The 15,930-nt window shown below is 41.4% G+C and overlaps 1 protein-coding gene across 2 annotated transcripts in view; it reads left to right on the top strand.

Moving 5' to 3' along the window:
* NKAIN2 (sodium/potassium transporting ATPase interacting 2) overlaps positions 1 to 15,930 on the top strand; it is an 817,962-nt gene that overhangs the window by 784,394 nt on the left and 17,638 nt on the right. For both annotated transcript variants that reach the window (XM_030556223.1, XM_030556222.1), the window contains exon 5: positions 2,648 to 2,708. In XM_030556223.1, the coding sequence (XP_030412083.1) occupies positions 2,648 to 2,708 (61 nt within the window). The remainder of the gene's footprint in view (positions 1 to 2,647; positions 2,709 to 15,930) is intronic.

The following is a 15,930-nucleotide window of genomic DNA, read 5'->3' on the forward strand; positions in this document are numbered from 1 at the left end:
CTTCAGAAACGTGCTTCAAGGTTTCAGATGTGGACAAGAGGGAGGTTATGGCACAACAATGCACTTGTAACTGTGTACAGTCAGAAGTGTAGATGTGCCCTTGGATATATTGGGCCCAGACCATTTAGCACCTTGAAGATATGAACCAAGACCTTGAATTTGACTCCTTAGTCTATGGGAAGCCAGTGTAGAGAGCACCGGATAGGTTTGACACTGATATTCACGGTAGCCTGTGCTGCTGAGGAGACATGCTGTAGCATTCTGTACTAGTTGGAGTTTCCTAAGCAGTGATGGCTTCATGTCCAGGTATACTGCATTGGTAACTCTTCACTTGTTTAGAGACACCATGCAATAACCGTGTGAAAACAACTGACGGCTACTTTGCTAAATGATTTTTATTCAGTGCAGTCCATCTGTGTTCTGTGAACCTTCAGTGCCCCAACTTTCCATGGATACCCTTTATTGTTGACAGAATGCATCTCTCTTTGAAAACAGCAGTGTAATGTCCAGTATATTATTGTGAAAGATAGCTGTGAAGTTAAAATTAAAACAAAGGTTGCAATATGTGCATCAAGAAAAGAGCTGGAGAAACATGAGAGAAAGAGAGGCTTGTTTTATGAATCCTGATTATTTTGCGGGAAACAAACTTCCATTTGTGTTCAGAACAGAACAATTTCTAGCTTAAAGGCACTGTTTTAATCAGCAAGCTCATCTGAAGAAATGCTGTAGGATTTACTTATATATTAAAGGAGTTCCCCTGATATTTAAGAGATGCAACTGAGTGCAATTAAAAGATCAGTTATAAGCACAATTTGTGATACAGTTTATTTGCTTCACTTTGTAAGAGAAGTTTAGTTAACAACATGAATTTGTGGCATTTTAGCAAGAAGTGAAATACCAAACTATTGTCAGAATGTCTTTACCACTGTGACTGCCTACCAGAGACGCAACTATTAGGCTAACTTGGATCTGCTGTTCTGTAAAAAGAGACCAGAGAAACTATTAAGCTGAGGCTCACATTCAAGAGTGGAATCATTTATGAATGTTTCTGGGCCTAATTCTTTGCTGAATTATACTCCATGTGATATCATTGAAGTCAATGGGGTTGCACAGGATTATATCAGCGGAGTAATTTAGTCCTCTATCTTTAAGCCAAGTTACCAAAGGAAATAGTGAACCAATAAAGTAGAGATGAAATGCTGCTGTTAACAGAAGATGCCACTGTTCTTGGTACAATAGGTTCTTTGTGTCCAACAGCGAATTTTCATGCCTCCCTGGTGTCAAATCCTCCCAGCAGAGCTATAGGTCAGATATGAAATAAATGACTGAAATGATCATTTAGCTCTATTGTAACATAGAAATATAGCCTCTATTGATGTTTTTGTGCTCCCAATAGAGATTTAACTATCCCACACACACCATCTGCATTGGTTGCAAGTGATCTCCAAATAGAGACTTGATCTGGCCAAAAAAAGTTTTTTGTTATCATTTGTTTGTTTTTTAAGTCTTCTGCGTCACAAATCTAGACTCTCAAAACTGACAATGATGTTATGCAAAAGGGTTAGACCAAACGATCACTTTTCAGCACACAAAAAATTAAAGAACCTAGACTCAGTTGACTTTGTATCATCTTTATGTGTAGACCTTAGTGATGAGCTAGAAGAGGTAGTAGTCTGTTAACACTATGTAAAGGAAAACTTCTCAAATATCATATGTGACAGACAGCCTTGAAGAGCACATAAGATGCTGCAAAGAACTTTCACGTGGAATCTAACTTCTCAGAGAGAGCCTACTGGACTTGAACCAGTAGAAGGACTGCTAGACGAATTACATTATCTTTGGCCTATGATATGTGTGATGTTTAACATTTTTGCAAAATATTATCTGGGGTAATCCACTGGTGACCCTGGTCTTCCAGCACAAATATATGTATTCTTTGAATGATATTGTTTCCATTTAAGATTATATTCTGTACACATTCTTACAAGGGGGATCTAAGGAACAAAATGTATGTTTGCCAACTGCTGTGAGAGACACTGACATAAACATATCCATAAATCTATCCTCAGATGTAGGACTAGCCATTTCTTGGATCTGAGAGGGCAGGCCAGACACAGAAACCCGTTCCACAGTCACAGCTACAGGATTCATTTCCAAGTGGCAGATGAAGGAATACTCAATGTGATCAACTCTGAAGCTCATTGGACTAGATCCTAGGCCTTCAGTTTTTTCACTGAAAAGATTTTTTGGTTTATTTCTTTGTTTCATTGTTATTCCGCCCCTCCCCCATAGGGTTTCATTCAAAAATAGTATTTCTGACAAAAAAAATTCCAAAACAGTTGCCAAAAACCAAAAATATTCAGTTTTTGTTTTTCAGTTGTTTAACAAAAATGCACATTTGTATGGGAAATTTTTGACTAAAGCAATTTTGCTTTCATTTTTCTTGGAATGTTTTGCAGGGGGGAAAAATAATTTCCTGACTAGTTCTAATAGAGTCACAGAAAATAAGAGAAATCTACTCACTAAAGAACATAAAGAACTATAATAAAGAACTGGCAAAGCCTCAGCAAAGAGTCTAGCAAGTTTTTGGTTTTTAAACCATTTTTTGTATTGGCTTTATATCTAATACTATTACATTTTGTTTCAGCTGGCAGGGTTCATCTATGCCTGTTATGTTGTGAAATGTATTACTGAAGAAGAGGACAGCTGTAAGTACTAAAGCTCTATTAATAATAGATGAATTCCTCGTGATATTCTTAACGCTCCTGACACTCTCTGAGCTTCATCCTAAAATACTTGGTTATAGGGTCGTCAGGTGCATGCCTTCTGTCCCACACACTTGATCTATTAGTAAATGTCTAGCAAATCAAGGAAGTGATTAAATGCAACTTTTAAAAAAATTCTTTAGTATTCTGAAAGCATGACTTACAGCTTTTTTTTCTCGGCAACATGTTGTTAAAGCAAACCAAATCTACTCCCCGCCCCCTAGAATTTGTAAACAACCTTTTTTTAAAGACGGTTATTAACTATTGTGAAAATAATTGGCTATTGATGGGGGTACATCTCTTCTGTGTTGACTTAAAGGAATTGTAACAGCACTTCTGGCAAGAGCTGGCTTTAGATCATTGCAGGAATTTCACTTAAGAGAGGTGAAGCTTTGTTCCTGTTTAGGTCCTGCTGCTCCAGTGTACAATTAAAAGTAGTGGAAATGTTTAAAAAATATCTTTAGGTTTCTCTTACTTACTTGTGTCAATAAAAACCTGTTGAGGAGAATTTACTGTGAATAGAAGCTATGGATCCAAGTAATCCCATTTATTATTTATTTTAACTTTGATTTAAAAAAAAAAAAAGAGGCACAGCAGTATTTCAGTGCAGCTGGGGATTGAAATGTTTCAGAAACAAATATCCGGACTGCATGTAACTTTGATAAAATATACATGAATCCTAGAGACAGAGTTTTCCAACAGGAAGCTTACAGGCTTTTACTTGATTGAGAGCGGTAATAAACCTGGTGGGGTTTCCTTTGTGTATTTTGCTGTGTGGAAAATAGCTGGAACCCTATAATCTATTGGTTTTGCTGTGCCACTGTGAGCCATCATGGAGATTTAGCATTTAAGTAAACCTCATTTCCAACGTCCTAGAGAAGAGATTCATTTCAGCCGTCTCTTGTTTTTGTGGAGGTAGGAGTGGAATATTAGTAAAAAGGGCTCTGAGCATGTTTGGTGTGAAGGCCTACACCATGAATGTAGTGCCACTTCATGAAATGATGTAAGCATAAGCTCTTTGTCCTGTTGTCTAATTCAATAAGTTGGGTAGCAACAGAGCTAGAGGAGAATTAGACCACCCCAAAATGGAATCATATTTAAAACAATTCTGCCTTCTCATCTAAGAGATTACATTCATTTTCAATTTTCTATAATGCTACTGGGCCAAATTGAAGTAAAAACTGAGTAAAGACATCAAAATTTGGCTCACTGAACAGGTGAAGAATTAATTAAAAACTCAAATGATTTCTCCTGTGATTTGTAAAATGATATTTCCGTCGCAAGTCTTGTATAGCTAATATTATACAATTTTCCATTCACTGTTGTGAGAGCTACCCAGAGAAAAAGATTTTCATGCTTTTCAGAAGATTTTCATGTAGATTTCTTGCCTATTTTGGTTCTCTTATAACTTTGCTAGTATACTATATACCATCGGCCTGATCCTCCAAGTAGGTGCAGCAGCTTTGCACCACACCAGCAGTGAAATCTGGCTAAAGAATCAGCTTATCCAGTTCTGGGAGCATCATCACAGTGCAGGGATGGCCCCAGATATGTAACACCAGCACAGAGGCTTCTCCACCACCATTCCACCTGGAGCCAGTTTATGGAGCGAGGCTGGAGAAATGGGAGTGTGGTTGAGATGCTCCTAGACTACAGTGATCCCCAGCTATGGTTTTAGTCTTTTCATTCTATTAACAGACATCATAAAGCAAAGCAACTTAAGGAAAGTGCTCCCTTATACTATGGGACCAGTCCTACAGACTATTGCCCTGGTTTAGGGGAGTACAAAAGTGAGTTTTTCTCTGCCTTTGCACGGCACTCTGACTTGTAACATGTGCTCCTCAGCTGAGCAAGGATTTGGATCTCCTACATCCACCTGGATTCAGGTTTATTTTCTGATTCCTGAATTACCAGTTAACTGTGTTTTCTAGTCATTCCCCTCCCTTTCCTTGCACATACATCTTTTGCGGTCCCCTGTCGGGACAGCTAAGTGTCTGCTGTTGTGATTTCATATCTCCTGGTGTTTATATTCTAAACACAGATTCTGTGTGTAACTTCTTCAAAATATTCTGGGCAGCAGAATTCTGCCAATATTCTGGGCATCTCATGTGCAGCAAGCCAGAGTGAAAAGGGAATGCTTTCAGGAGAAGGGAATTTTATCCCCAAGGGGACTCCATGGTCACCACTGTAGCCTAAGCCCCTGCAAAAGCTGCACCTCCCATTTATGCGGTTGTTTCAGATTGTTGATCTGAGTCACTGCATGGCACACAGGGATTATAAATCTGATCCCAGCTGTGCTGGTTCCCTGATACTTACTTACCCCATATATCAGAACTATTTTGGTTCTGCTATATCTGCCAGTTCCTACATGCCCAAAATGGGGAGGAGGGATTGCATCGTTATATAGATCTATATCTTCTTCCTGTTGGCTGTTTCTTATTTATTTATTATATTCAGGTGGTGCCTAAAGACTACTATCAAGACCAAGGCCCTATTGTGCTGGCTCTTGGACAAACATTGTCCTTTCCCCAAAACACTCACAGACCAACTTGATTTTTAAAAAACAAGCCATAGACAAAGGGTAAGGAAATGAGATGCAACCGTGACAGTCTTTTGGGGCACTCAGAACCATAGGCCCCTCTGCCGCAGCAAGAGAGAGCTTTGCTGGAGCTTAAATTTTGTGGCAGCTCCCTTGCACACCAGTCTGCCTGCCTCACCAGCAAACTACTTGAGACTCTGCCAGTCTAGCTTGCCTTGCAGCTAACATTCAGTGAACTCCAGTTCTCGAGTTCCCTAGAGACATCTCTCTGCAGTGTCCCGTTCCTGTTGCTGGACTCTTACAGAAATTTCCAAATCCACTGTCTCTGGAGAGAGAGAATACACGCCGGGCTGTTAGCTCTGCTGAGGCTGCACACCTTACTTTAGTATACCAGCAGTGAGATGAATTTATAAGTCAGGAATAAGTTTATTAATAAAGAACAGAGAATTCAGTGATACCAAGCAGAGATAATCGAAACAGGAAATGGTTACAAATAAAACAAATTCAACCTATTTTCTACTGGGTAAAATTTTACAGATTACAACCCTGGTTTCAGGAACTTTCTCATCTACAGTCAATTCTCAGCATCCTCAACTCACATGCTTGAGAGGTTCCACCTTTTCACAGATTTCAAGAGTGCTGGTCCCTTTGGGAGTCCCCTTTTTCCCCTTTGGCAGTCCAGAAAACCTTTGAAATATATCCCTTGAAAAGTAAGTCCAGACAAAGTTCCTCTGCCCTTCTGCTTGCTCTCTGGAGTGTTGGTGCCTTCTTCACCCTCTGGTCAATTTTCTTTCTCGATTGGCTTGATCACTTTGTTTACCTTAAATGCAAATGTACTTCTATTGTACTTTGCTTGTGATCTACCCAAGTGGTTTTCTCTTCCCCTGTTCGCTTGATCTGTGCAGACAGGTAAATCCACGATCCTTTTTCTGGGGCAGGCTTCTTTATCAGCTGCCTCCACGACATATTTTAAGACCATATTTCCAGAACCCATATATAACTCTTTATATACACGCTGTACATACATCACACAGTGACATTAATGAGCAGAATGTCACCAGTTTTTATGTGATACCTTACAAGACACTGTTTGGCTGAATATTCTGACAACAATCTGTTGGGTGTATCCTTTGCCGGTTAGCATAAAAGGGGTCTTAGGGTCACAGCAACATGAAAGCCAAGTGATCAAGCTTATGATGGGCACCTGATTTACTTAACTTAGAGCATTTGACCTAACACTCAGGTCTTTTCAAGGCTTCTCAGATCCTCACAGTCATGTCCATAATCTCAGGCTTTTGGTTGGCCCCTGCCATCAGTGCCACACGCATGAAAGTGGTGCCAGATAAAAGCAGAGAAATACTAGAAGGAATAATGGGGGAAGGAAATTAGGTGTTGGGGGAAAGTGGAGCATAAGGTGGGCACTGTAGCCAAAAGGAAAAGCTCTAACTTTTAACTTGCCTAATCCTGGCCAGTATAATGGGCACACTTCTTGTTAATTCCATGTTCTTTTTTATTTGTGGTGTGATAGGAACGGAGGCTGTAGTGAAGCGAAGTGTTAGAAGGGGCTGAGAGCATGGGAAAAAGGAAGGAAGGGAAGGAGAATTTGTGGGGAGAAACATCCAGGGCAGGAGGAGTAAGGCTGGCAGCAGGGAGACAGTAGGAGAGTAGGATAGAAGGCGATGGGGCACAAGCAACCAATCAGCAGACAGAAAAGAATGGCCAGCATTCTAATGGTAATAAACACCCTGCTGTCATCACCAGTGTCCCAGGGCTGTGAAGGTGCCTCACCCCCTGCCTTCCTAGTGCTGCTCCTGATTGTGGCTGAATAAGCCCCTGTTGCTTCTGTGGGACCTGCTCTGCCTCCTGTTTCATGTGCCCAAGTAGGGAGGGAGACTTGAAACTTAGAAGCGTGGTGCTTCTGAGAGGGATTCCCTGGAGGTCTAGATCTGGAAAGAGGGGAGGGCCTGAGTCCCCTAGCTGGGCCTCCCATTACTCCTCTCCATATTTTCCCTATTGCCATTGGTATGACTCAGTGATTGTCATTCTAACTTCATTAGCATTATTAGTGCTGCAATTAAAAAAATAAACCATGAAAATGTTGACAGCTATCATTGCTTGTGTGCATTCAACAGCTGTAAACTTACCAGAGCTTCTCATTTGTTTCCTGAAATCTTATTAGGGCTACATTTTTAAAAGATTACAAACTATTTTTAATACTTTGAAATGTTCATTTAATGTGTTTTTGCTCAGTAGCAGTTTGGCTCCCTGCTATAAGCTGTTAGCGGCCTTCTGTAAAGAAAATTCAACGTATTTTCAAAAATGTTATTAAATATTCAGATACTTAGTGAAAAAAAACAGGAATGGCATCAATAAAACAACATCCTCCCGGGATTTTTATACTGCCGGAAATTAAACAAGGAACCTGGCTGCTTAACTGGAATGCACCCGCACTAACTTTCAACAGACTCACACTCTCCTCTGCTGGTGGACGAGGGGTGGTAAGGGGAGCAGTGGAGTGGGGCCGTCCTTAGCCATAGGCAGACCAGGCAGCTGCCTAGGGCACCACTAGGTCTGGGGGCACCACTCTGCTGGGAGCCCAGACAGATGGGAAGGAGTGGAGCATATAAGAGCAGGGCTGCTGGGTCCTAGAGAGAGCCAAATGCAGCACAGTCTGAGGGAGGGGATTGGCTGCTGCGGTCTCTGGGAAGGGGTAGGGGAAGGAACTCACCTGTAGGGTGACCAGATGTCCCGATTTTATAGGAACAGTGTCGATTTTTGGGTCTTTTTCTTATATAGGCTCCTATTCCCCCCACCCCCATCCCGATTTTTCACATTTGCTGTCTGGTCACCCTAGGTGGGGGTAATTGGTACCTATATAAGACAAAGCCCCAAATATAGGTACTGGCCCTATAAAATCAGGACATCTGGATCTAGTCACCCTAGCTGGGGAGCATGTCTCTCCCCTGGGCTGGCAGTGATCCATCTCATCCAGGGGGAGCTGCACAGGGCAGGATGAGCTGCTGTGACTCAGTGGGTGCCCTGTCCCTGAGATCAGAAGCTGTGCTAACTTCACCATGGTCTGTTGGGCTGGTGGTGGTGCCCATTGCCATGTGATCAGACCTGAGAGTTTGCTGCTGCTGTTGCCACTCTGCACCCCAAGAGGTGGATTTTGGGGTCCTGCAGTTTTCCACCTATCTCCTCCTGTACTGCAGCTGTTGGACCAGCAGGTTGGGGGGTGAGCCAAGCATGAAAGCAGTACTGTGTTGCCATTTAGATTGTCATTTAACAAATTTGTTTGCCAAAAATGCTTGCTAACAATCCTGAATTCAATTTCAATATTTTTTTTAAATCAGTATCTTAGCCAAAAACAGAAAATTAAGTTTTGACAATTATTTGTGACAAGTTTGGTATGGGGAAGGGAGTGGGCCAGTTTTCATCAGAGAAACAAAAACTGTTGATTGACTTTCCTATAGCCTTGTTACTGCTAAATACAGCCCTCCAACAACTGTAATATGCTCATCTTCTTACTAGTGTATAGAGCAGGGGTCGGCAATCTATGGCTCATGTGCCAAAGGTGGCACGCGAGCTGATTTTTGATGGCATGCGGCAGTGGGCTGAACCACTCAGCCCGCCGCTGCTCTGAGGTTCCGGCTGCTGCCCCATTGCCACCCGGGGTCCCGGCCACCGGCCCCACTCAGCACCCACTGCTGGCCTGGGGACCCCCAAGGAACCCCAGGCTGGCAGCAGGCTGAGCAGGCTGGCGGCTGATACCCCGACTGAGCCACTCAATCCGCTGTCAGCCTGGGGTTCCATTCACTCAGCTGGTAGGTGGGCTGAGCAGGACTAAATTCAACGAAATAGGAAAACAAGAACAACTAATGACAAAATGCAAGAACCTAGAGCAGAGATCCCCAACCTTTTTTATCTGGCGGTCACCAGACGAAGGACCATGGCAGTGAATGAGCATCCGCCGAAGTTTGGCAGCATTTCAGCGGCGACGCCTCTGGATGACACTGCTTATCGGCTGTTAAGCAGTGTCATCCAGAGGCATCGCTGCCAAAATGCTGCCAAATTTCGGTGGCATTTTGGCGGATGCTCGTCCACCAGCCGGTACGCAGGTGCACTGAGAGGCTCCTGTGGGCGCCATGGCACCCTTGGGCACCACGTTGCGGACCCCTGACCTAGAGAGCCTCCTGAAGTACGGCGATCGTTTTGATTTAAATGGACTTGAACTGTATGAAGAATTGAGTACACTGTCATCAATGGTGCCACATGGAAAATCGATGATGGACATTGTACAGTTTACTCATACCAGCAAACTTATTGACATATATCCTAATGTGTGTATTGCCACTTGTGTTCTACTGACAATTCCTGTAACAGTAGCATCAGGAGAACGGAGTTTCTCAAAACTAAAACTCATTAAAAACTATCTCCACTCTACAAGGAGTCAGGAACACTTGACTGGTCTTGCTATTCTTGCAATCAAACAAGACATCACTTTGTCTTTGTCATAGATGACATTATTACTGATTTTGCAGCCAACAAAGCCAGAAAGATTGCTTTTAATTAAAAACAAATCCTTGTTTCAATACCTCTTCATATAAATTTCCAATAAAATGTTGACAAATTAAAAAATATATATTTGCATCATTCTGTCAAATCAGAATTTTTTCTATAGTGCTACCTCTTTAGTGCTAGTCCATCAGCATTACAATGTGCTTAATTAAGTTAAACTGGTTTTAATAACATGCATGTGGCAAGTTTTCCAATAGTGTAAGCTTATGTTTATGTTGCTAAGATCAAGACAGGCACAGGGGCACCAGTTTAATAATCCCGCCTAGGGCACCATAAATCCTAAGGACGGCCCTGCAATGGAGCCCAAAGGTGGGCAGCACTGACTAAGGAGGAGGTGCTGCTGAGATGGCAGGGGGATGTGCCAGTGCAGTGCATCCCCATATAGCACCATCCATCACCGGGACACCTGTGTAGCTGCAGCTACAAACTAAAGCTGACCTCTCCCTTTGTAGCACACCCTCAAAGAAGGCAGCAGTAGAACTATTATCTGTCCAGGGTGAATATTCCTGGCGCACAGGCAGGTCTGCTTTGCATCACCTGGTACTAGCAGGGGTGAATCTAAACTATGGCAGCTGTGGCTTCTCACCTTACCGTGCCACATCACTGCCTGTTAAGAACTTGTTCCCTCTTTTGTTATTTCAAGGTGAAATGCAAGGCAAAAATGACAGCTTTCCATGCTGAATATCCATCGAGCCAGGCATTTAGGGATATTTGGCACAGAAATAAGTTCTAAGTAACCTTTTTTAATTTCTTTACTCCCCTCTGTGAAAACTTCTTGGTAGTTCCTGACTCACTGAAGATATCCCAGAATACAATGTCACAGATGCAACTTTTAGATAATGTTTTCACCTCTTAGCTCATCCTACAACCCCCATAAATCAATGATATTTGTAATGTTAAAGAATGAGGTGCTCTGGGGTACCAGCCATGGACTGATAAGTACCACGATGATTTCACATAGGTAGGAAAAGAGAATTTTATCTGGTTAGTTTTAAGGGATGTGGCTAATGCACAGGATTGGGAGCCAAGACTCCCGTGTTTTATTTTTGGCTCTGACATAGACTATTTTGTGACCTTGGGCAAGTCATTTAACCTGTCCATACCTGTTTCCCATATTTAAATTAGAGATAATAATATATAAGTGCTTGGGGTGCTAGGCAACATCATGAAAACAGTTTCCCAGTCATTAATAAAAAGAACACCCCAGCATAATTACAGACCAGGTGAGTAAAAACAAAACAATAATCATACTAACATACATCTCAGGTGTGTTGGCAGGCCTTCATAGCTTTGAGCTCTTTGGATGAAAGGGCCTATAGAAGTCCAAAGTGTTATTGTATATTACTTTATTTCTGTGCCAAATGCCTCCCACAGTATGATTAGTGAGGCATTATTGAGAATTAGTACTGTGCCTAAGTCTCTGCTTAAAAAGCTCTGAAAGTACAGTACAAACACAAAGAAACATATAATAAATGTTAAACTGCAAATCTGTCGCTCTTCCTCCCTGCTTCTCTCTGATATGTGTGAATTGGGAGGTTTGAGGCTAGGAGAATAGGGAAAGTCTCCACTAGAACTGTGCTCTCTCCAGTAGGACCATTTAACTCAGTTTTCATATTTGTGCTTATATTTTTTGCCTCAGGAAGCCATTTCTCAGATCGGAGTAATGCAAAAGAAATCTACCACCTAAGAACTGAAATATCCTGGGAAGCCTGACTCCTGCATTATTTTGGCCCCATGAATGGCTTTTTGAGGCATTAAAAAAACTCTCAGTAAATACAGCTATAAACCAATGCTTGAAACACAAATATGAGAACTCCCCCACATGCAGGCACCTGTTCTCTCACCTGTTCAACAAGCTATTTGTGCATTGTATGAGCAGACTGAGGCTGAGAGGCTAAAGATATATTTGAAATTTGTCAAAGTGCTTTGGCCCAAGTGCACTCCCAAATGTACAGCCACTGACTGGCTAGAAACTTTTCTGTGTACTTTTTTCATTTAGTGCTGTGACTGCTACATAAAGCAAGCAAAGCCAAAGAGGGAGAGGGGGGAAACAATGGGATGTTTTTCAGTTGTCAGGATGCTGATGCAAACACACACAGAATGGAGCTTCTGAAATCCAATGACACCGTCTGACACATTTCATCCTACAACAAGCTGGCTTGGGAAACCAAACTACCACCGGGAGCAATGAGCATGTAGGAAACTTACTGGGAAGTCTATACAGCATCAGCCTGTTAAAAGTACCAATAGCTGATTCCCACTTCATTACTTTCAGTTGTGGCCTCTAATAAAAACAGAGAGGGTTGGCTTTTACCATCTCATTCCCCCAGCAGCGAGATGGTACACACTCTGAATCCCACAAGGTTTGGCCACTTATTCTAAAGTACACACTGGAAATATCTCGGAAGCAGCTTTAACTGCCAGAGGGGGAGTATATAAATAGCAGACCGAAAAACAAAAACTAGTTGTGTTTGACATGTAAATTGAACTACACTATCCAGGTGTTTACAGGACCTACACAGACAGTTACACTGCCTTAGCTATGATCAGCTGGCACTGTGTTGCCGAGAGAGAAACAAAGTGAAAGCTCAGAGGAGGAGCAGTTTGTTTAAATAATAGCAAGTAATTAGGCTGAAGACAAAATCGGCGATGTCATTTTATAATTACAATTAATTTAAAGGTTAATTTCCTTTGGTGCTAAAATCTTATTTAAAGCATTTACCAGGAAAGGAAATTAGGATGTTACTATCAAGATGCACAGAGTGCTTCTGGGAATCCATGCCTATTATCACTAGAAAATTAAGTTAGGTTCAAAGTGGGAATTTCAATTCATTTTAATGTTTAATAGATGGTGGTCAGGGCCTTGAGTCAGAAGGGTTGGTTAGGGTAGACTGTAAGATTTGCATTTTCTTTGTTTTCGGGATTAATTGCAAATGCTTCCAACAAAAGGGCTGGGTTTATACGTGAACAAGCTTGACATGAAAGGAAAATTGTCTATGGATTGCTGCCTTCCTAACTAATGAAGTTGATGTTAAAGGAGTCCCTAAGAGACTGGGATGTGGTATGAAACCAAATATATAAATAAATAAAATCATGAGGGGGGGGGGACATGGTGCTGTCTCTGGCTTCATAGATGTTAATTTCCCTTCTTCCTCACTGTCTTGCCTGCCCATCCCCCCACATCCCTCACTGCCTTCTATGGGGATTGTCAAGCTTGAGTTTCAAAAATATCTAAATAACATAATATTAGGGCTTGAAGGAAGTACCATTTCCATTTTGGTGGCTCATCACGATGGAATACTGTTTAATACAATCAACGAATCACAGTAGCCAAGGGGATGTATCTGCCTTACATTATTGTATTTTTTTCATTCATAATCCATTGCTGAATCTTATTAAATGAAAAGTGTTTTTAAATAAGGCTGCTTAAAATATTATATTGATTCCACTAATATAAAAAGCCACCGCAGAAGCAAATTGCACTGGAAAAGATGCAGGGAGCATGCAAAGAGAGATGAATTTTACACCCAAACCCTTTCAAAAATCTTACTCTGCTACACTCAGATGTAATTGTTCTTGGAGGAGAAACTCAAGACAGGAGATCAAGATAACAATGCTCTGCTTAGTAACAAAGGAGTTTTGCAGTTCTGACTAGACACCCAGGTTAACCATTCATCATATACAGATTTACATCATACTGGATGCTGTACAGTATTTCTCTAATAGCAGATAGTTTGATATCCAGTCTTAATTCAAACTGCTGTGTTTAAAGAGATTTTGAGTTGTGTCTACATTGACTGGACTACCTACTGAGAATGTGCATATATGAGTAACTCAATACAGTGTATAGTTTGTCACAACTGCCCCAAACAAGTTCAACTGAAAAGCATTATCACTCATTTGTCTGGCACTCTTTAAAGCAGGTTTGATATGAACAGCTAAGCTCCAAAATCCCTTGTTTGGGAGTCCAAAGCTATTGAGCTGTACTTTTCAAGGTGTAAAAGCAGCAAAGAATCCTGTGGCACCTTATAGACTAACAGACGTTTTGGAGCATGAGCTTTCGTGGGTGAATACCCACTTCGTCAGATACAGCCACAGGATTCTTTGCTGCTTTTACAGATCCAGACTAACACGGCTACCTCTCTGATACTTTTCAAGGTGTGTCTGCTCACTTGCACTGGCTGTCAAATTCTGTCCAATTTGGTGTTTTCCCAATTGTAGGAGTCAAACTGGATTTTTTGTACTGGCCTGGGTGTCCCTAGACCCTATCTGACACATATCTTTGTGCTACATTTTCTCTAGTCCATTAGTATTTCACTCCCTATTTCTTATTACTTTTGCCTTTTCCTTTTAAATTTTTGGATGGCTCTTCATTAACCTTGCCTTGTTAGTCTTCACACATTCAGGACTCAGTTCTCTTCTTTGTTACACTTATTAATTCTCATAATGTTTATTTATTTGTATTGTGTCATTTCTCATTTGTCATTGATATGTCAGTTCCTACCTCCGATTGCCCCATGATGCCAGCCTCCATCTTCCACCTTTGTGATTTCTGCCTGCTGCCTCTCACTTGGGAAGCACTTCCCATAAACATCCACAAAACTAACTCGTTATCCTCCTTAAAACTCTCCTCTGCAGTTAGGCCTACAAAAAACTTGACATTCATTACGCTGTTGATGTGCAAAGACCACGGCCCATCATGCTGACCAAAATTGTTACTCTGCCCTGTGGCTTTATCCATCTCTTGTCTCTTGGCTTATATTTAGATTGTAAGATCTTTGAGGCAGGGACTGTCTTTTTTTGTTCCATGTTTATACAGTGCCTAGCACAATGGAGCCTTGGGCCAGGACTGGGGCTCTAGGTGCTACAATAATACAAATAATAAATAATAATTGTGGTAGCATGGCCCCAGTCTGCTCTTTCCTTATCACCAGCTTAGCCCTTGTGAGGAGATGACCTATAGCAAATTTCTCCTAAGAAGTCCTTTTATTAGTGCCCTGATGATCCTATTTAACCTGCATTACCTCTAGATGGCACTGGGCAAAATTTGTGGAATCCTTAGCTAATTTAGAAATATTTTATCAATTTAAAAATATCTCAGGGGCACACTGGAAATGTTTGCATGCACGAAAATTGGAGAGCAAATGGAAATTGTTCTGGAAGTTCCAGGCCTAACTGAGATATACTTAAAGAGAAAACATAAAATATGTTTTTAAAATTATTTTAGTGGGAGTGGAGACATTTAACAGAATGGAGGAAGGAGCTTGATTGGGATGTGATGACACAAAATTCTGACAATCTGATTTTGCTGATTTTAGCTTATACCAGATGGAGTGAGGGAAGAGCTGGCCAGGGATCAGCAGGGCTCAGAGAGGGCCCCACAGAGAATTGTCTCAAAGAACAAATTAAGTGGTATAAGGATCTGCTGGAAAACCTGGAAATTCATGAGCTACCAGAAGGGACTGCCAAAGAACGGTTTCCATTGCTGTGAAAGGGAATGGAATTGCAATAATGAGAGCACATCAAAACCAGAGCAGAGAAATATGGCTAGAGGATTTCCTTCTGCTAACCCTTTGGAACTCTTATGTTGTTTCAATTTTTGCTATAATGTCTCACTGGTAATGGCACAGCTTCAGAAACTGACAGATACGCTCTTTGTCCCTGCCACTTTTCTGCTATTCTCTTCTGTGGGTCTTAATTGCTGTATCCACAAAACAAAGCCTATGGCATTTAATTATCATTGTAAGAAAACTTTATTGAAGGTTTGTATTAGAGCACACCTCTGCCTATCTGCTGAACAGTGTGTAACAGCAATGATCACAGGATACAAAGGGTAAGACTAGGGTAGGTTTGGCAGGCAGTGAGTATCATGCCATCATAAGACAGCTTAGCAGGAGGCCAGATGGCAACGGTAGTCTGCAAGAGCATGATAATCTTCCTCCTAGCTTATAGATTTTCTTTTTTTTTTAAGCCAGACTTCTGGTTTTCTGCTTTAATTTCAAATTTAATAAAATTGGCCCTAATTTCACACCATTAATCATTTCTAAA

This window comes from Gopherus evgoodei, chromosome 3 (genome assembly GCF_007399415.2).
Source record: "Gopherus evgoodei ecotype Sinaloan lineage chromosome 3, rGopEvg1_v1.p, whole genome shotgun sequence".
NCBI classification, from domain to species: domain Eukaryota; kingdom Metazoa; phylum Chordata; order Testudines; family Testudinidae; genus Gopherus; species Gopherus evgoodei.